This window comes from Pristiophorus japonicus, chromosome 17, assembly GCF_044704955.1.
Source record: "Pristiophorus japonicus isolate sPriJap1 chromosome 17, sPriJap1.hap1, whole genome shotgun sequence".
Classification (NCBI taxonomy): Eukaryota; Metazoa; Chordata; class Chondrichthyes; family Pristiophoridae; genus Pristiophorus; species Pristiophorus japonicus.
In genome coordinates, this window is record NC_091993.1 from 106,041,998 (window position 1) to 106,060,582 (window position 18,585).

At 43.0% G+C, this 18,585-nt stretch overlaps 1 protein-coding gene across 4 annotated transcripts in view; it reads left to right on the forward strand.

Annotated features, from left to right (window-relative positions):
* The window catches only part of plxna2 (plexin A2), a 513,884-nt gene that overhangs the window by 287,709 nt on the left and 207,590 nt on the right, over positions 1-18,585 (forward strand). For 3 of the 4 annotated variants that reach the window (XM_070859435.1, XM_070859436.1, XM_070859433.1), the window contains 3 exons: positions 3,148-3,228; positions 8,096-8,210; positions 17,306-17,506. In XM_070859435.1, the coding sequence (XP_070715536.1) occupies positions 3,148-3,228; positions 8,096-8,210; positions 17,306-17,506 (397 nt within the window). Of the gene's footprint in view, positions 1-3,131; positions 3,229-8,095; positions 8,211-17,305; positions 17,507-18,585 lie in introns of all 4 variants that reach the window. The other variant, XM_070859434.1, reaches the window with a different exon arrangement.

Consider the following 18,585-nt stretch of genomic DNA (forward strand, 5'->3'; position numbering starts at 1 on the left):
TCACTGTTGGGGAAAGCAGCAGCCAATTTGCACACAGCAAGCTCCCACAAACAGCAATGTGATAATGACCAGACAAACTATTCTTGTTACATTGATTGAGGGATAAATATTGGCCAGAATGTCGGGGATCACTCCCCTGCTCCTAAGAAATAGTGCCATGGGATCTTTTATGTCCACCTAAGAGGACAGACGGGGCCTCAGTTTAACTTCTCATCTGAAAGACGGCACCTCCAACAGTGCAGCACTCCCACTGGAGTGTCAGTTTAGATTTATGCGCTCAAGTCCCTGGATTTGAACCCACAACCTTCTGACTTATAGATGAGTGTGTTACCCACTGAGCCACAGCTGACACTATTAACAGCTATTACATCCCCCATTTATTGATTCCAAGTATGCTGTAATTCATTTTTCTTTCATGGGTTAACAATTGGGCTTTCACATTGTAGTTATGTTTCTTGCCCTTTGAAAGAGTAAGTCTTTGACAACGCACGAAGCATGCAGGGGACTTCACACTCATTCTGCAAGTGAAGAAAGTCTGATGAGGATTTTCGCACAAGTAGAATAAGCTGGATAGGTAATTACAGTCCCTTGAGCATTTTGTATATAGTGCACGTAGGAATAATCAAATTTTAAAATAAATGTTTTTTTTTTTTAAAAAGGATTATGATTCGTCCTCAGGGAACCATTAATACAAAGGACTGCTTAATACTTCCCATGATGTATTGTCACATGGGCTAACGCTTTCTGTACAGCTCCATCTCTTAACAATCTGGAAGTGGTTGAGACGCAACAGCTGAAAACAATTAGTGTTTATGGAACAAAAAAATTGTTAAAACAGGAGCTCATATTCAAGTTTATTTCTTTTGGGGGGGGTGGGGGCGAAGTCAAATCAAGTTTGATTTTAAATAAATCGAAACTGAGGAGCCGATTTTAATCGAGAGTCGTTTTCAGGGTCCGAGGGTGAATGTGAAAAGCTCTCGTAGGCCTGAGTTTCAGGCCCGTGGTATTTTAACACCTGGGCATTATTTAAATATCATCGGCCCACGTTTGAACAGGTACTAGCAGGAACAGTGCAGGTGGTCCTTAGCCACTCAACGGCCTTTAAGTGGCGGAGAGGGGATTTTGGGAGAGTCTCGAGAGGGATGGGAGTGTCGGACGGGGGAGTTTGGCACATGGGCTGCCATAACATTTTTGGGAGCTGAATTTTTTTTATGCCAGTGTATGACTCCAAATATCACCAGCTCCCAACAAATTCCCTCTTAAGGCATCAAGTTACATAAAAGTCAGAGCCTTGTGTAGTTCAAAAAACATTAGTTTGCACAGCAAAAGAGGACCTTTGGGTTTTTCAGGTTTATTCTTGAAAGTCTGCATTTAAACTACAAAGGGCCTTTACATAGAATGACAGTGAATGTGCAGTGCAGAAACAGGCCATTAGACCCAACTAGTCCATGCCAGCGTTTATGCTCCACTCGAGCCTCCTCCCATCTTTCCTCGTCTAACTCTATCAGCATATCCCTCCATTCCCTTCTCCCTCATATGCGTATCTATACTATTCACTTCAACCACTCCCTGTGGTAGCGTCCCACATTCCCACCCTCTCTGGGTAAAGAAGTTTCTTCTGAATTCCCTATTGGATTTCTTGATGACTATCTTATATTGATGACTTCTAGTTTTGCTCTTCCCCACAAGTGGAAATGCTCTCTCTCTGTGTACTCTATCAAAACCTTTCATCATTTTAAAAAGCTTCATTAGGTTACCCCCCTCAGCCTTCTCTTTTCAAGATAAGAGGTCAACCTGTTAATCCTTTCCAGATAGGTATAAATGTTTGTTTTAAGTATGTTAGATGGTTAGACTTAAGTGGGAACATGAAGTAAACAGAGTGATGAAGTGAGAGATTATTTAGAGAAAAATCTGTTTAACTAATTAAAAAGAAAGAAAGACTTGAATTTATATAGTGCCTTTCATGACGACCGGACATCTCAAAGCACTTTACAGCCAATGAAGTACTTTTGGAGTGCAGTCACTGTTGTAATGTAGGAAATGTGGCAACCAATTTGCGCACAGCAAGCTCCCACAAATAGCAATGTGATAATAATCAGATAATCTGTTTTTTTGTTATGTTGATTGTGGGATAAATATTGGCCAGGACATCGGGGATAACTCCCCTGCTCTTCGAAATAGTGCTATGGGATCTTTTACATCCATTTGAGAGGGCAGACGCAGCCTTGGTTTAACGTCTCATCCGAAATGTGGCACCTCTGACCTCTAATATACTGGAGTGTCAATCTGGATTTTGTGCTTAAGTTTCTGAAGTGGGACGTGAACCCACAGCCTTCTGACTCCGAGTCACAGCTGGCAATAAGTAATGTGTGCGCGACTGGTATAGTCTTCCCTGGTTGAAGCATGTGTGAAAAACATGCACCAGAATTGTTTAATTGTGAATAAACCATAATTGTTCAACTGTCTGCAAAACATTGTAGTTTAATCCACATGTCAGCTTTGGCCTAGTGGGTAGTACACTCACCTCAGAATCAGAAGGTGGTGGGTTCAAGTTCCACTCCAGAAAATTAAGCACAAGATCCAGATTGACGCTCCAGTATATTACTGAGGGAGTGCTGCACTGTCGGAGGTGGCATCTTTCAGATGAGACATTAAACCGAGGCCCCGTCTGCTCTCTCTGGTGGACGTGAAAGATATCGTGCCACTATTATGAAGAAGATTAGGGGAGTTATCCTGGCCAATATTTATCCCTCACATCATTAAAAAACAGGTTATCTGATCATTAACACATTACTATTTGTGGGAGCTTGCTGTTCGCAAATTGGCTTCCACGTTTCCTACATTACGACAGTGACAACACTTCAAAAATACTTCATTGGCTGTAAAGCGCTTTGGGATGTCCTAAGGTCGTGAAAGGCGCTATATAAATGCAAGTATTTATTTCTCTTTTTATCTTCAGTACGCTCGGTTCCTCTCCACTGTAATTCTGATGAGGTTGTATCGGCAGCAACCAGCTGGTATTCTATTTATACGTGTTTCTTTTGGATAAACAAAATAAACTGAATAACTGAAACCTGCAAAATGTATTGTTTTCTTGAACAAGTGTTGAATAAATGTTGTGCTCCACTTAGATTGGATTGGGGTGAGCCTCCAACTGAAATCCAAAGAGACGGGAAAGATGTTTGCAAGCACGGAATTTAAGTTCTTCAACTGCAGTGTGCATCAGCTGTAAGATCAATTTCTGTCACTTTCTTTTTAAAATGTGATTTGTCAATGTATAAACACGGCCTGTTTTAAACTGTGACTCAAGGCGGCTTAGTCCATGCAGATCATGCAAACAAATTATTCACAAAATGTCTCATTTATCTGCCCGATCCACGAGGTGGTCTGGTACAGTCTTCAGTGATTTGTTAACAGCATTTCAATCAATAGTTCTGTTCTCAACATTATCCTCGTGTTTTTTAGTTAGTTGGGATATTGATAAAATAGCAATGAACAAAACTGATTCCATTTGTAAACAGCAATTTGCAAATACCTTTTGATCCTGAAATGCCCCATCCAAACCTGCTGCTTATTGATTACAAGAAAGAACAAGGCAGAAGAGTGAGTTCACAGCAAGTCCCGGGCATTCACTAAACTAGTGACAATCTGTGACGTAGCATATGTTGCAAACTAAACTCCCTTTCTGAAAGTAAAGATTCATATGTAACACTCAGTAAACATACCAGCTTCGACCTCCCTTGAAGACAGTGGACAGCGCTCAACCAAATCCTCACAGGGCACAGGCGATGGGCTACCTGCTCCACGAGTGGAAACATAGAAACATAGAAAATAGGTGCAGGAGCAGGCCATTCGGCCCTTCGAGCCTGCCCCGCCATTCAATATGATCATGGCTGATCATACAACCTCAGTACCCCACCCCTGCCTTCTCTCCATACCCCCTGACCCCTTTAGCCATAAGGGCCACATCTAACTCCCTTTTGAATATGTCCAACGAACTGGACTCAACAACTTTCTGTGGCAGAGAATTCCACAGAGAAGTGAGGGATGACTCGAAGTGCAATTGTGGCCATGAGTCCCAGACCATGGAGCACATCGCATCAACCCGCCCACTGAGATCTGTTGTGGGCAGCGCCTCATTTCTCCACTCGGCATCTTGAGAGGCCGTTGAATGGAGAGCCAAACTAGACGTCCCATTGTAAGCTTTCCCCGTCACATGAAACAGCAAGTGAACATTCTTTCTGTTGTTGTGTGTCGATTGCCTTGTATTGAAAGCTTCCCTTCCAGTATGCTGCAAGTGCTGTCCCAATCAGAAACAGGAAATTAAGGAACAAATTAAAAATATAAAAAAGTTGCACTGTTTACTGCCCACCCCCATCCACATCCCCACCCCCACCCCATGTGTTCTCCATTGCTTACTACTGTTACAGACTACTAGTATGATCAATACCAACGATAAGACGATAGCAGGAAGGGTGTTGTAGCAGCAGCCCTGCAGTTAAACCATACCTGCATGATCAATTGCAGAAGCTCTGTACGGCCGTGCTGTGGCCTTATTGGTGAGATTGTCCAGCTAGTGTCAATAAATGTTGCATTAGGAGCAGTTTTGCACTGTGGCGTCATGCCCAACAGGAGCTGCTTTGAAACTGCCCAAACTCCTTTTCCTGGGACCTTTACAGCCAGCATGTGGAGGAGGCTTGCATCTTATCAGTCGAGGCTGGATTTGGACCCAGAGGTGAAAAACTGGTTTTTACGTGTCTGCATCACCAAATTCCCCTTCTGACATCATTCTATCCACTAGATTGGCTTCTAATTGCTTCCTCCAACTTCCACAAAGCATCTATTATTGTTCATTCCAACAGCTTCTTGTATGACACAACTAGATACTGGTGCTCACACTGCCGTGTTCCAAACTTTCACTGTTGCAGGATTTTCAACTATTTTCTCTCATCTATATGTCAAAATGTATTGATATGTGTACCTAAATTCTCAATAACAACATTTATAAAGTGATTTACTAATAAATCAATATTTAAAATCTATTGGTGTAAGCTTCGTCTGCTATTTAAATAGTTTCATCCACGGCAAATGGGAAATTAGCAACAGCTCCCTCTATAGGTGATGGTTTCAGACAAGGGCATTTTGTAATATCCGTTCACAGCTGCATGTCAGTGAGTCTGCTGAAGTATTGGTATCAGTGTATTACTTTGCGAAATTAGAAAAGTATCTCCTATTCATCTCTGAACTTTAAAGACATTTCTAGCAGAATTCTCACATACTTCCACATGGCAGACTGGTCACGAAAGTAAAAGCTCATGGGATCCATGGCAAAGTGGCAAGTTGGATCCAAAATTGGCTCGGAGGCAGGAAGCAAAGGGTAATGGTTGTTGGCTGTATTTGTGATTGGAAGGCTGTATCCAGTGGAGTTCTGCAGGGTTCAGTGCTGGGTCCCTTGCTTTTTGTGGTATATATCAATGACCTAGGCTTGAATGTTGGGGGTATGATTAAGAAGTTTGCAGATGACACTAAAATAGGTTGTGTGGTTGATAATGAAGAAGAAAGCTGTGAACTGCAGGAAGATATCAATGTACTGGTCAGGTGGGCAGAACAATTCAATCCGGTTAAGTGTGAAGTAATGCATTTGCGGAGATCTAACAAGGCAAGGGAATACACATTAAATGGTACGACACTGAAAAGTGTAGAGGAACAAAGGGACCTTGGAGTGCAGGTCCACAGATCCCTGAAAGTAGCAGGCTATGTAGATAAGGTGATTAAGAAGGTATATAGAATACTTGCCTTTATTAATTGACACATGGAATACAAGAGCAAGGATGTTATGCTTGAACTGTATAAAACATTGGTTAGGCCGCAGCTGGAGTACTGTGTGCAGTTCTGATCATCACATTACAGGAAAGATGTAATTGCACTGGAAAGGGTGCAGAGGAGATTTACAAGAATGTTGCCTGGGCTGGAGAATTTTGGCTATGAGGAAAGATTGGAGATGCTGGGTCTGTTTTCTTTGGAACAGAGGAGGTTGAGAGGAGACCCGATTGAGGTATATAAAATTATGAGCGGCCTGGATAGAGTAGATAGAGTGGACCCGTTTCCTTTGGCAGAGGGGTCAACAACCAGGGGGTAGAAATTTAAAGTAATTGGGGGGAGGTATAGAGGAGATATGAGGGGAAATTTCTTCACCCAGAGGGTGGTGGGGGTCTGGAACTCACTGCCTGAAAAGGTGGTATAGGCAGAAAGCCTCACCACATTAAAAAAAATACTTGGATGTGCACTTAAAGTGCCGTAACCTACAGGGCTATGGACCAAGAGCTGGAAAGTGGGATTAGGCTGGATAGCTCTTGGTCGGCTGGCACGGACACGATGGGCTGAAATGACTTCCTTCCATGCTGTAAATTTCTAAGATTCGATGATTCCATGAAGTATATGGAGAAGATGTACATAAGGTGTATTTGCATATTTTCTTTTATCCTTATCATTTAAAAAGCCCCTTTATGGTCCTAAGATAATCATTTTGAATTTTGTCGGGACTGTTATTTTGATCTTGGAGTGAAAACCAAATTTCCTCTTAAACCCAGCGCACAAATGACAGTGGCGGGGTAAAAGCCAGGTAATGTGGCAAAAGGTCACTCAGCAGTCCATGAGTTACACCCCAGACTTATAGTTCCAGCTTTGCTAGTAAATGTTTCCTACTTTCTGTAATAATTTTGAGTAAACCACTGAAATTTTGGGTTTTGTATGATCGTCTGCTAACGTTGAGCACCCCTAATGTGAGTGGATTCTGCAGCATGCAGGAGCTTTAGGAGACTGCATAGGATTACATGGGATATACAACACAGAAACAGGCCATTCGGCCCAACCAGTCCATGCTGGTGTTTATGCTCCACTCGAGCCTCCTCCTGTCTTTCCTCATCAGCTTAACCCTCTATTTCCTTCTCCCTCATATGCTTGTCTAGCCTCATCTTAAATGCTTCTATACTATTCGCTTCAACACTCCCTGTGGTAGCGAGTTCCACATTCTCACCACACTCTGGGTAAAGAAGTTCCTTCTGCATTCCCTATTTTATTTCTGAATTCCCTATTTGATTACTTTCTTTAAAAATCGCACAATTCCAAAGTTGAAATTTGGCTACAAACTGTTCTATTGTAATTCTTAGTTATCTTATTCCAAAGCTCATTATCAATGAAGGCCTACATCAATCTCCGAGCCATTCCTGGAGGAAACCTTGCTTCCATGTGGCTGCAATTTTGATTGGAGTGATTGCTGTTTGGAAGGTTCATGAAAAACTGATTGCATTTTGCACCTCTGCATTGAGCGCTTTTATTTTTGATTTCTCGCACCATGTTGTTCCTGACAGTGCGTATCCACGTGTGTGCAAGGAACATTGGAAGTTGTAATTTAATATGGCTTTTTCAATTAAACAGACATTGTGCAGTATCTCATTGGACAGACATTCCGTAGTGTATAGTTTATGTTTTATTTAAGTGCACGCTGCAGTGCAGAATATGCTTTCATATACCTTTTTCCAACTTTGCCAAAAATGAGATGAGTGTTCAGGTGATCTCTCTGCTGGTGGCATTTACCTGCATTGAGATTCCGACTCTGCAAAGATGTAAAGCTGTCGTGGTAATCGTCCGGCGTCAAGCTAGCTTAATATACGATGATATTTGTAACTAAGATTGCATTTAATCTCATCTCCGTTCTTTCTTGGCTTCCAAAGAAATAGCCAAATATTGAGAACAACAAAGTCCACAATATGAATATATGTATCAGGAAGCATAGGGAAATTGTGCCCAACATTGTGTACATCAGTCATATGTATAATGTCTGTGCCTTCGGGTAACATTTTTCTCAGTGTGCTATGTGCAATGAAATTGTAAACCAGTTCTTCATAAATGGATTTACAATTTTGTTCATAGTGCAGAGAGGAAATCTTGCCCCCATTTGTTGGCCTAGCTCTAGTTTACAATAAATTTGATTGTGCGACATTTTAGGCAGAGAGCACCTACATCATCGTGAGGTGGGTTCTAATCTATTTCTCCGATTGCTCTACATTGCTTTTTTTTTGTCTTTTTTCCTCAGGTGTCTGTCCTGTGTGACTAGTGCATTCCGCTGTCATTGGTGTAAATATCGAAACCTTTGCACTCATGATCCAAGCATTTGCTCTTTCCAGGAGGGCCGGGTCAACGCCTCTGAGGTAATGAGCTCTCCGCACATACTGTTCGAAACACCGTTACTGTCGACTGGTGGATCAGTCTTTTTAGAGACTGTTGAATATTTTATATAGCCTGTTGGAAAATATTTTTAAAGAATCCATAATGAAAATTGCAGCGCTATCAGTGTGATGACTGTACAGTAATTAAAGCCAGGGTTTTGGGAGCTTCTGTCATAGTATTTTATATTGGAAACTCTGAAGCACGTCGATTGCACATGAAACTGTGTTTTCTGAATACATACAAATAATAACTTTTATTTATATAGCGCCTTTAACATAGTAAAATGTCCCAAGGCGCTTAAATGTTTTCAAGTCAATTGGTGGCAGTCTGCAAAGCGATAGTCCCACACTCAGTAGGGCGTTGTCTAGTACTGGGCCAGTCCAGAAGATGGAAACTCCCAATTTCAAAGATAGCAGATCTGTTGATAATTTGTTATGTTGCCTCTTCGTGTGGTTTGATGTCAGCCATTGATCCTCTACATTGGAAACATGTCTTGGCCAAGGCATCGGACTAGTGGTGAGACGCAGCCCCCGCAGGGAGAGAGGAACAGGCGGAGTGTGAGTCAACTGCCATGAACTTAGTGGTCGTATAATGCAGAGCAGCAATGGTGGAGGCCTTCGAGAAGGTCACCAGCCTGCCCCTTTCTGTCGGCTATTGGCAAATGTTGTGGGAACATCTAAAGAGGGCAGAGAGTTTTAAAAGTAATTGAAGAAAGCAGTCCAGTGACTACATGAACATTTAGCTATGATATCAGTCACTAATTTTTTTCTCTGTTGCTAGTCCTGTACACTGGTTTCCATGATAATTTGGGGCTTTGGGAATTGTTCTGCTAAGGAGAATCCTCTGTTTGCAGATTGGCTCATTAAGCCCTTTATCAGCTCTGGCTTTTTAGAAAGTGGGAAAAGCATTAATGAGTGCGTGGGAGTTGTAAATTTGGGCAAAGAAATATTGGACACAAAGTAAGAGTGTTAGCATGTATGCCAATGTTAACAATAACTAACCATTACAGGTTTAATTGGCTTTGTCAGAAATATTTGAATTATGTTAATTTATGGAAAGTTAGTTAAAATTGGATTCTCTTTTGTCAAAAATAATGTGATTGCCACCAGCCTTCCTTCACTGCTCATGAGCATTTGCTTTTCAGAAAATTCCATGTGGGATACTGAATCATCATCTCCAACAAATATTTATTTGCTAAACCTTGAGTTGCCTATATCAATAGAAATTTATTATTTCTTTCTTTCAATGTCAAAAACAATCTTGTGAATTGTAACCATTTAAGTCCTTTTGGAAGGATTGTTTAGAATCATAGTACTCGCAATATGGACCGGGGGCTATTAGTGACCTGTCTCCCCTTCACCTGTGACCCTGGGCAGATGATCTCTCTGGACCTCCTTTCATAGCCTTCCCCAGCTGTATGATGTTAACTGAATAGACTCTGCATTGTTGCCTGTCCTTCTCTCCGTTTACAGCAAACGCAGGCAAGGAAATGCTATTGGGCAGTAGTGTTATTAGACATCGACATTATATTTATGTAAAACTTATGTAAAAATTATGAAGATAATTCCCCTGGCAGTGTCATGCAACTGTTGGTTTCCGTGCACCTTGACCTTGCGATGGTTTTAGTCGGCCAAGCTAATGCAAACCAGGATCGTTATGGTACGAGAACATACTCATCAAACTTACAGATCATTGCAGAGGAAGATATGGAAATTCAGACTGTCATGTTTAGTGATATGATGTGTAAGTAGCCTCGGGCAGTGCTTCATGAAGCTCTAGTTCACCAGAAGATGTAAACAGAGAGTTTAGTTCAACCTCAAAACACATAGTATTGTGTGACTAGGCTGCTGCAATCCTTAAGAGACACATTAGCAGCACCTATGGTAGGGAGAGACAAGAAGACATCTCCTCAAGAGGCCACACAAGCCTCGAATCCGACGGCAGGCCTGATATTTACAGGGAGGCGAGAAGGGAGTGGGGGAAGCCGAAACTGGACCAAGGACCCGGCAAGGTCGGCGTCGCTGCGGTCCTGTCGAATTTAACAGCAGGACCACCTTATCATTCTATGCTCCCGCTTCCTGTCCATCAGCCAGCCCAATTGACCGACTGGCTGGCTGCCAGGTGGTAAAACCAGCAGCAGGAGGCCGCAGCCAGGGACCCTTGGGGACTACAGCTTGGAGCTTGGGGGGGAGGGGGGTGGGGTCAGTCATGATCGAGGGGGGAGAAGAGAGAGGCCGTCGGGAGTGTGGGGGGGGGGGGGTGGATGGAAGTCGCTGATTGTGGCAGAGGCTGGAGAGAGACCATGATCAGCAGAAGGGAAGACCAAAGGCTTCCATGAGACTTCCTCCTGCCGGTGGTGGTGATGGAGGGGTGAGGGGGTACGGGACAATATCTAGGCCATAATGCTTGTCTTCGGGTTAATTTGACTCTCTTAATTTGAATAGTACTCTCTTTGATGGTGGGCTAGATTCCACAACAACTCATCTCGCTACTGCGTGTTTCAGCACGTTAGAAAGTTAGGATTTTGTCAAAACCAGAAGCTGCTGTTTTTATGAGTTGCAGCACTTGGTAACTGAGTGCCGAAAATCTTCTCGCCATTCAGGGGATTCATTGTATTTCACTGGAAAACTGTTAATCGGGCTGTAATTAGTAGCTGGACTCAGAAATGCACCTTTGACACTCAGAAGATTAACATTACTTTATCAACAGATGTTCCTCTTGGTTATAGTAAAAGACATGGGATTACATTTTATTATTGGTGCACCACATGATGCACAAACATAACTGCATGTTTTAATTGCTTGCCTTTGTCCTCCTACTACAAGCTGGATTCCCACGCTGCACTGTTGTGGCTAGAGCAGAGGTGGAGGTTTATCATGACCCTTGCTCGCCAGACAGCAGTGCTGATATCCTACCCAACTATGTGAGGCCAGCGGTCTCACCCCAATACAGCCCACGACGCCACTTGAGAAGCAAGCTAGGTACAGGAATAAAGGTTGCAGATGGTCTTTGTGATACTGAATCTTTTTAAAATAAATTTTACAAGTCATGTGTTTGGGCAAGGGTGGAGTGACCACGTTTACTCGCACCATCTTGTCCTTTCGTTCCTCCTCCGCGCTTCAGCTGAAGATATATTAGCTTGGCTGTGCTCCAAAATCGAAGTCAGAATTTGAATATTCATATCGTGGCTCTGATACCTGTTTGCATTGCTGAATACAGTGAAACCTGTATAAATGGACTCTTAATAAGAACATAAGAAATAAGAACAGGAGTACGCTATTTGGCCTTTCGAGCCTGCTTCACCATTCAACAAGATCATGGCTGATCTTCTGCCTTGACTCAACCTTCTCGCATTATCTCCATATGCCTTAATTCCCTTTGTCCCCAAAACTTTATCGACCTCCGTCTTGAATATGCTCAACGACTAAGCATCCACAGCTCTCTGGGGTAGAGAATTCGAAAGATTCACAACCCTTTGAGTGAAGAAATTTCTCCTCATCTCAGTCTGAAATGGCTGACCCCTTATCCTGAGAGTGTGCTCCCCGTGTTCTAGGCTCCCCAGCCAGGGGAAACATTTTCTCAGCATTAGCCCTGTCAAGCCCCTTAAGAATTGTAAATCTTGTATAAACGGACACATACTCAGAGACCCAAATAACTCGCATGGTAAATTATACAAGAGACACTCTGACACCAGGGACATGGGTAAATTATGGACTGCGTTCAATGCTCCAAGCCCTTTTACACCTTAAAACACGGGACTCAGCCTGTTGCAAAGCTGCTCTACCTGGAACGTTCATCAATGCTGCGTCCTTGCAGCTTGCGGTCTAATGATAAGGGGTAAGCCATATAGGACCGAGATGATGGAATTCTCTACCACAGAAAGCTGTTGAGTCCAGTTCATTGGATATGTTCAAAAGGGAGTTAGATGTGGCCCTTATGGCTAAAGGGATCAGGGGGTATGGAGAGAAAGCAGGAGTGGGGTACTGAAGTTGCATGATCAGCCATGGTCATATTGAATGGTGGTGCAGGCTCGAAGGGCCGAATGGCCTGCTCCTGCACCTGTTTTCTATGTTTCTATGCTTCATTTCTGCCGCCAAGTTTTCTTGGGCTTATTACTTTTGTGAGGCCGGTGTGTGTCGGTCAGCGTGAGACGGCAGCGGGTTTCATGAAAGAGATGGCTTTTTGTGGAATGGGAATCGTTACTAGCATCCGAAACGGCCGAGGAAGCGTTCTATCTCTGGGATTGGATGCTTGCATCGCTCCATTCCAAGGCTGGTTTCTCTGCTGCTGTGGATGCTATGTTTCAAATAGAAAGTCCCTGTTCGACAGAAGCTGTTTATCTCACAAAACCCGACTGCCGCCTCGCGAATCACGGAAAACGCGTCAGATAAAAGAGGGGAGCTGTTCATTCCTGCCCCAGGCTGCATCCATACACCATTTCCGCGGCTGCTGCCAGCTCATAAGAACATAAGAAATAGGAGCAGAAATTGGCTATTTGGCCCCTCGAGCCTGCTCCACCATTCAATAAGATCATGGCTGATCTGATCTTGTACTCAGCTCCACTTCCCCGCCCGCTCCCCATAACCCTTTACTCCCTTCTCGTTCAAAAATTTGTTTATCTCCACCTTAAGTATATTCAATGACCCAGCCTCCAATGCTCTCTGCGGTACAGAATTCCATAGATTCACGACCCTTGGAGAGAAGAACTTCGTCCTCATCTCAGTTTTATATGAGTGACCCATTATTCTGAAACTATGCCCCCTAGCTCTATATTCCCCCATGAGGGGGAACATCCTCTCTGCATCTACCCTGTCGAGCCCCCGCAGAATCTTATATGTTTCAATAAGATCACCTCTCATTCTTAAACTCCAATGAGTATAGACCCAACCAGCTCAACCTTTCTTCATAAGACAACCCCTTCATCTCAGGAATCTATCTCGTCAACCTTCTCTGAACTGTCTCCAATGCAAGTGTATCCCTCCTTATATAAGGAGACCAAAACTGTACACAGTACTCCAGGTGTGGTCTCACTAACACCCTGTACAGTTGTAGCAGGACTTCCCTATTTTTATACTCTATCCCCGTTGCAATAAAGGCAACATTCCATTTACCTTCCTGATTTCTTGCTGTACCTGCAAACTAACTTTTTGTGTTTCATGTACAAGGACCCCCAGGTCCCTCTGTACCTCAGCATTTTTTAATCTCTCCTTATTTAAATAATTTGCTTTTTTTATTTTTACTTTTTGCTTTTGCTCCTCTTCCCCCAACCCTGCCATCGTCTTCTTTCCCTCCGCTTCTTTGAGGAGCTTTGGCTTCGGGAGTGAAGGTGGGGTGACTGTTCTGGCTGTCTCTGTCTCTCTGCTGCTCTATAGAGTGAAAGGCGGACCTGAAAGTCCCAGCTATCAGTCAGCTTCCCTTTAAACTCCCCACTCAACCAGGAAACTTTAGTTCCACACCTACACACAATGTGATCTGTTGTGTTTTCCCTCCCAAATGTTCTCAATCCATTCTAAGACTTGCCTTTGGGAGTGGCAATATACCGTCATAATCAGTCATCCCATTCCCCCCCCTTTTGTCTTGTGACTGCCATAATTCAGCTAAGTAAAACTGAAAAACGCAGTTCATTACTGATGTTACACACTGCTCCAAATGAGAGCGCTTGAAATGAAACCAGAATTTAGACTGCGAACCTGTGAAGTGAACAGAGCTGAACGCTGGTGTGTGGGAGGGCGATCTTAGCATAGTTGCAGCTGATTAGCTGCCGATCATAATCTCAGCTGGTTCTACAAGATTGTTGGGAACATTTTTACAACATATACAATGACCATTTTGAGAATAAGGACAACTGATGCCTGTAATGTACAGGATTTACTATATATTAGTTTTTTGGAAAAGTGCAGCAGCCTCAGAATTACCCGTAGCACTGATATTTGCCCCAATTCCAGCAGCAAGAAAAAAACATGGAAAAGACCATTTGACACTTGGGCATATTTTTGGTGGAAATTTTATTAAAATGTAACGTGTAATATTTAACACAACTGTTTCTATTCCCTTTTTTTAATACGTTTTTGCTCGGTTGTACAACAAGGCCCCGTTGGGCTTTAATGGTTGTATAATTAAACAATTCATCTCGCGCGTGTATAGAGAATTGCTGCTATCTGTGGGTTTATCAACCTTCACGCCTGCATGAAATCTGCTCATATTTCAATTTCACTGCCGCTGAACCTGAGTGAGTAGTTCCACCATCCGCTTATCTTAAATTTGGACAGATGAAGTAATATAGGGGGTTGGATATTTCAATCACAGATTATAGAACATGTTAATCACCTAGGGGGGTAGAGACTGCATGGGCGTTGCTTGTTACCACTGATAACTTCATGTTCACACTTCGAAAAGATTATTTAGTTGACCTGTGTTATGAGGATTTAGAGGTGTCGTATCTCATTATTTGACTTTTTAAGATCTGCCATTTGATCTGAAGCACAAAATATATTCAGATTTCTTCATCTATTTTAACAATTATGATTTAAAAAGTTCTGACACCTTTTCAATGGCTTAAATTCTTTGTGCAAACAGAAAATATACATTTTTTTTTAGATTTTTGAGACTACAGTCAAATCGTGCTTTAGTGTAATTATGTCCATTTTCATAATTCTGTTTCAAAGTTTCCATTATCTAGAATATAGATTCATGCTTGCTTTTTCCATTTTGAGCTGTGGCTCAGTGGGCAGCATGTTCGCCTGAGTCAGAAGGTTGTGGGTTCAAGTCCCACTCCAGAGACTTGAGCACATAAATCTAGGCTGACACTCCAGTGCAATGCTGAGGGAGCGCTGCACTGTCGGAAATGCCATCTTTCGGATGATACGTTAAACCAAGGCCCCGTCTGCTCTCTGAGGTGAGAGATCCCATGGCACTATTTCTTAAAAGAGCAGGGGAGTTATCCCCGGTGTCCTGGCCAATATTTATCCCCTCAATCAACAAAACAAAAAAACAGATTATCTGGTCATTATCACACTGATGTTTGTGGGAGCTTGCTGTGTGCAAATTGGCTGCTGCATTTCTGCCATTACAACAGTGACTATACTCAAAGGACTTCATTGGCTGCAAAATGCTTTCAGGCATCCAGTGGTCGTGAAAGGTGCTATATAAATGCAAGTCTTTTTGACAGAAAATGAGCACATTTTGAGCACTAAAAAATATCAGTGCTTGGGAAGGGTTTGCATACAATGCTGTACTATTATTCAGCAACACTTTTCCCTGTTAGCTCTTTCTACCAATGTTATTTTGCAATAATTTCTTGCGATTTGCTTTACTAAAAAGATGAAGGGGCTGAAATTCAGGCACGCCAGTAAGCTGGCGCACCTAAGGTTTTTAGAGTGGTACTTACCGCCGGAATCCTTGGTATGGTCGGTAGAGCCACCTTCAGGATTTTGAAATTTTTTCAAAGTCCCAATGGAAATGACTCGTAATGGGGACAGGCCTTAGACTGAAAGCCAGGCCGACTGGTTTAAAATGGGTTGGACAGGAACTCCGCCGCTGTCGATCAGTGGTGGAGTCGTGGTGATGTCACAAGGCCTGTGCGTCACCACGCTCTCTCCCCTCCGTTAAAGGGGAGAGATTCTATTATTTTTTTAATTGTTGACCACTGGGCAGGGTTTCGGCTGGGCCAGCGGCCTGGCACCCAAGACGGGGTACCAGACTGTTCATTGGCGGGCCGGCCTAATTTGGGGATACAATAGTTCAGCCAACATGGAAGTCGGGCAGCAAAAAAGATTATATGGCGGCCGCGGCATTCGGCCCTCCCCTTTAATTTCCGCCGCAACGCCAGGGCCGAGAGCGAGGAGACAAGATACACAGACAGAAAAAGCTGTCTGGGACACCGCATGGTGGGGCATCGATTATTTTTTTGCAGAATTTTGGGTCAGAATAAAACGGAGGTGCGGGATAGCAACAGTGTGCACTTTTATGACGTGTTTGCAGTGGTCGGCACCAGCGGAGTGGAAGTGGGAAAAGGCCAAAAAATCCCCGAGCTGAATTTGGGTCGAGGCGGCCAGTTGACGACAAAGCGGCGGCCACGGGATTCTGCCTCATGGCCTCTGCAAACTGGCAGTAACGGGTCTTTCCGAGACCCTGAATTTCGGCCCTGAAGTGGAGTGGCAAAACGTTATTCAACAAGTGTCCATATTTCTACATGATTTCAGATTTGTGCACTAGAAAGAAAGAGTATATTGCACTTTACTGCATCCACCGGGCATCCAAAATGCTCATCGCCAGTGGATTAGTGTTAAAGTGTAGTCACTGTTGTTATATAGACCACCATGGTAGCTAATGAGCAAACAACACAAGCATGAATGATCAGATAGACTGCTTTTTGGTTGATGCAGGAAGGTTGGCCAGAACATTGGCAGAACCAGCTGCTTTTCTTTGAATAGAGCTATTAAATCTTCTGATATCCATCTGAGGTAACAGGTGAAGCTTTGTTTGTCTCATCTGAAAGATTGGCACATCTAACAATACATTACTTCCTTAGTACTGTGCCGAAGTGTTCGCCTAGAGGGTGTGTCCATGTCCATGGTAAACCCACCATCTCTTGATTCAGATGCAAGATTGCTACAAGCTGAGCCAAGTTGACATAAATGATTGACATTTGTCCAGTTTGCCACAGGATCCAATCACCATAATAGAATGTCATAGAATGGTTACGGCATGGAAGGAGGCCATTAGGTCCTTCGAGCCCGTGCCAGCTCTCTGCAACAGCACCTCAGCTAGTCCCACCCATCCTGCCACCTGCCCTCCCCACCCCCCCCCCCCCCCCCGGCCCTTTCCCCGTAGCCTTGCAAATATTTTTCTTTCAGGTACTTATCCATTTCCCTTTTGAAAGCCGTGATTGAGTCTGTCTCCACCACCCTTTCAGGCACTGCATTCCAGATCCTAACCACTCGCTTGTAAAAAATGTTTTCTTCTTCTGTCGCCTTTGGTTCTTTTGCCAATCACCTTAAAAGCACCAAACGTCATGAGCACCAAAATACTTATCAGGTTGACTTAATGATTTCTCTTCCATTCCTTTCCTGTTTAGGATTGTCCACAGCTGGTGCCCTCAGATGAGATTCTTATCCCAGTTGGAGAGGTGAAACCAATCACACTAAAAGCAAGGAACCTGCCACAGCCACAGTCTGGGCAACGGGGATATGAGTGCATCCTTAACGTGCAAGGAGTGACCCAGCGAGTGCCAGCACTCCGATTCAACAGCTCGAGTGTTCAGTGCCAAAATAGTTCGGTAAGTAGATAGTTTGTCTCTGTCTTCTTGATGTATTCAGTTTGTAATCATGTAGAAAGTTGGGTATAGGTCAGATTTGAGTCTAGACACTGTTACACCACACCATGTTAAACATTGATCATTCTGAAGGGATGGTTATGTTATATTGCAATCTGTAGGAGATGAACTGACTTGGAATCTTTTAAAATCTGAAATGACTTTGTAAATTACGCTTACCGTAAGACACAAAGTTTGAATAAATGATAGCTTCCAGTTGTCTGTCATGTAGAAAGCAATAAAGGATATGCTGTGTTGATTAAAGGCTAATAGTGTAGATTGAAAAGTGTAATCAAGTACAGGAGCCATTTGTTAAGCATAATCCATTCGAGAAGCTCGGGTAGTTGTACTACATTTTAGTAAAAACTGGTCACCTTCCTCATCATTTTATTGGGTCAGTGATACTGTCTGTAACTACTTCCACCACACGAATGAAGTCTTGTGTAGTCTTAGATTACAGGGCAATGAAAGCATACGTTAATTTTTTCAGAGAATTTTCAACTTAAATTATCATTTAATTTCAATTTATGCACCACATGACTGGTAACAAAATGGACTGCCAATGAAATACTAAAGCAAAATACTGCGGATGCTGGAAATCTGAAATAAAAACACGAAATGTTGGTCAAGAGCGAGAAACCGAGTCGATGACCTTTCAACATAAGAACATATGAAATAGGAGTAGGCCATTTGGCCCTTCGAGCATACTCCGCCATTTAACAAGGTGTTTGGCTGATCATCAACTCCACCTTCCCGCAATATCCCCATATCCTTTAATTCCCTGAGTTCTCAAAAATGTATCAACCTGATCTGCTGACTAACTAGTTGGTTTTACAGTGACAGTTGAATGCTATAAAAGAATAACTAGTTTGTTAGCAATATCTTGCTGTTTAAATTAGGATTTCTGTGATCTCCAAAAACTAAAAACAGCCAATTGGCAAATAGTTTCATCACCAGTTATTTAAGCTTTTATTCAGCAACTGCATCCGCACTTACATTGAACATCAACGTTAAAACTCATCATACAGTCTCCTACTCTAATG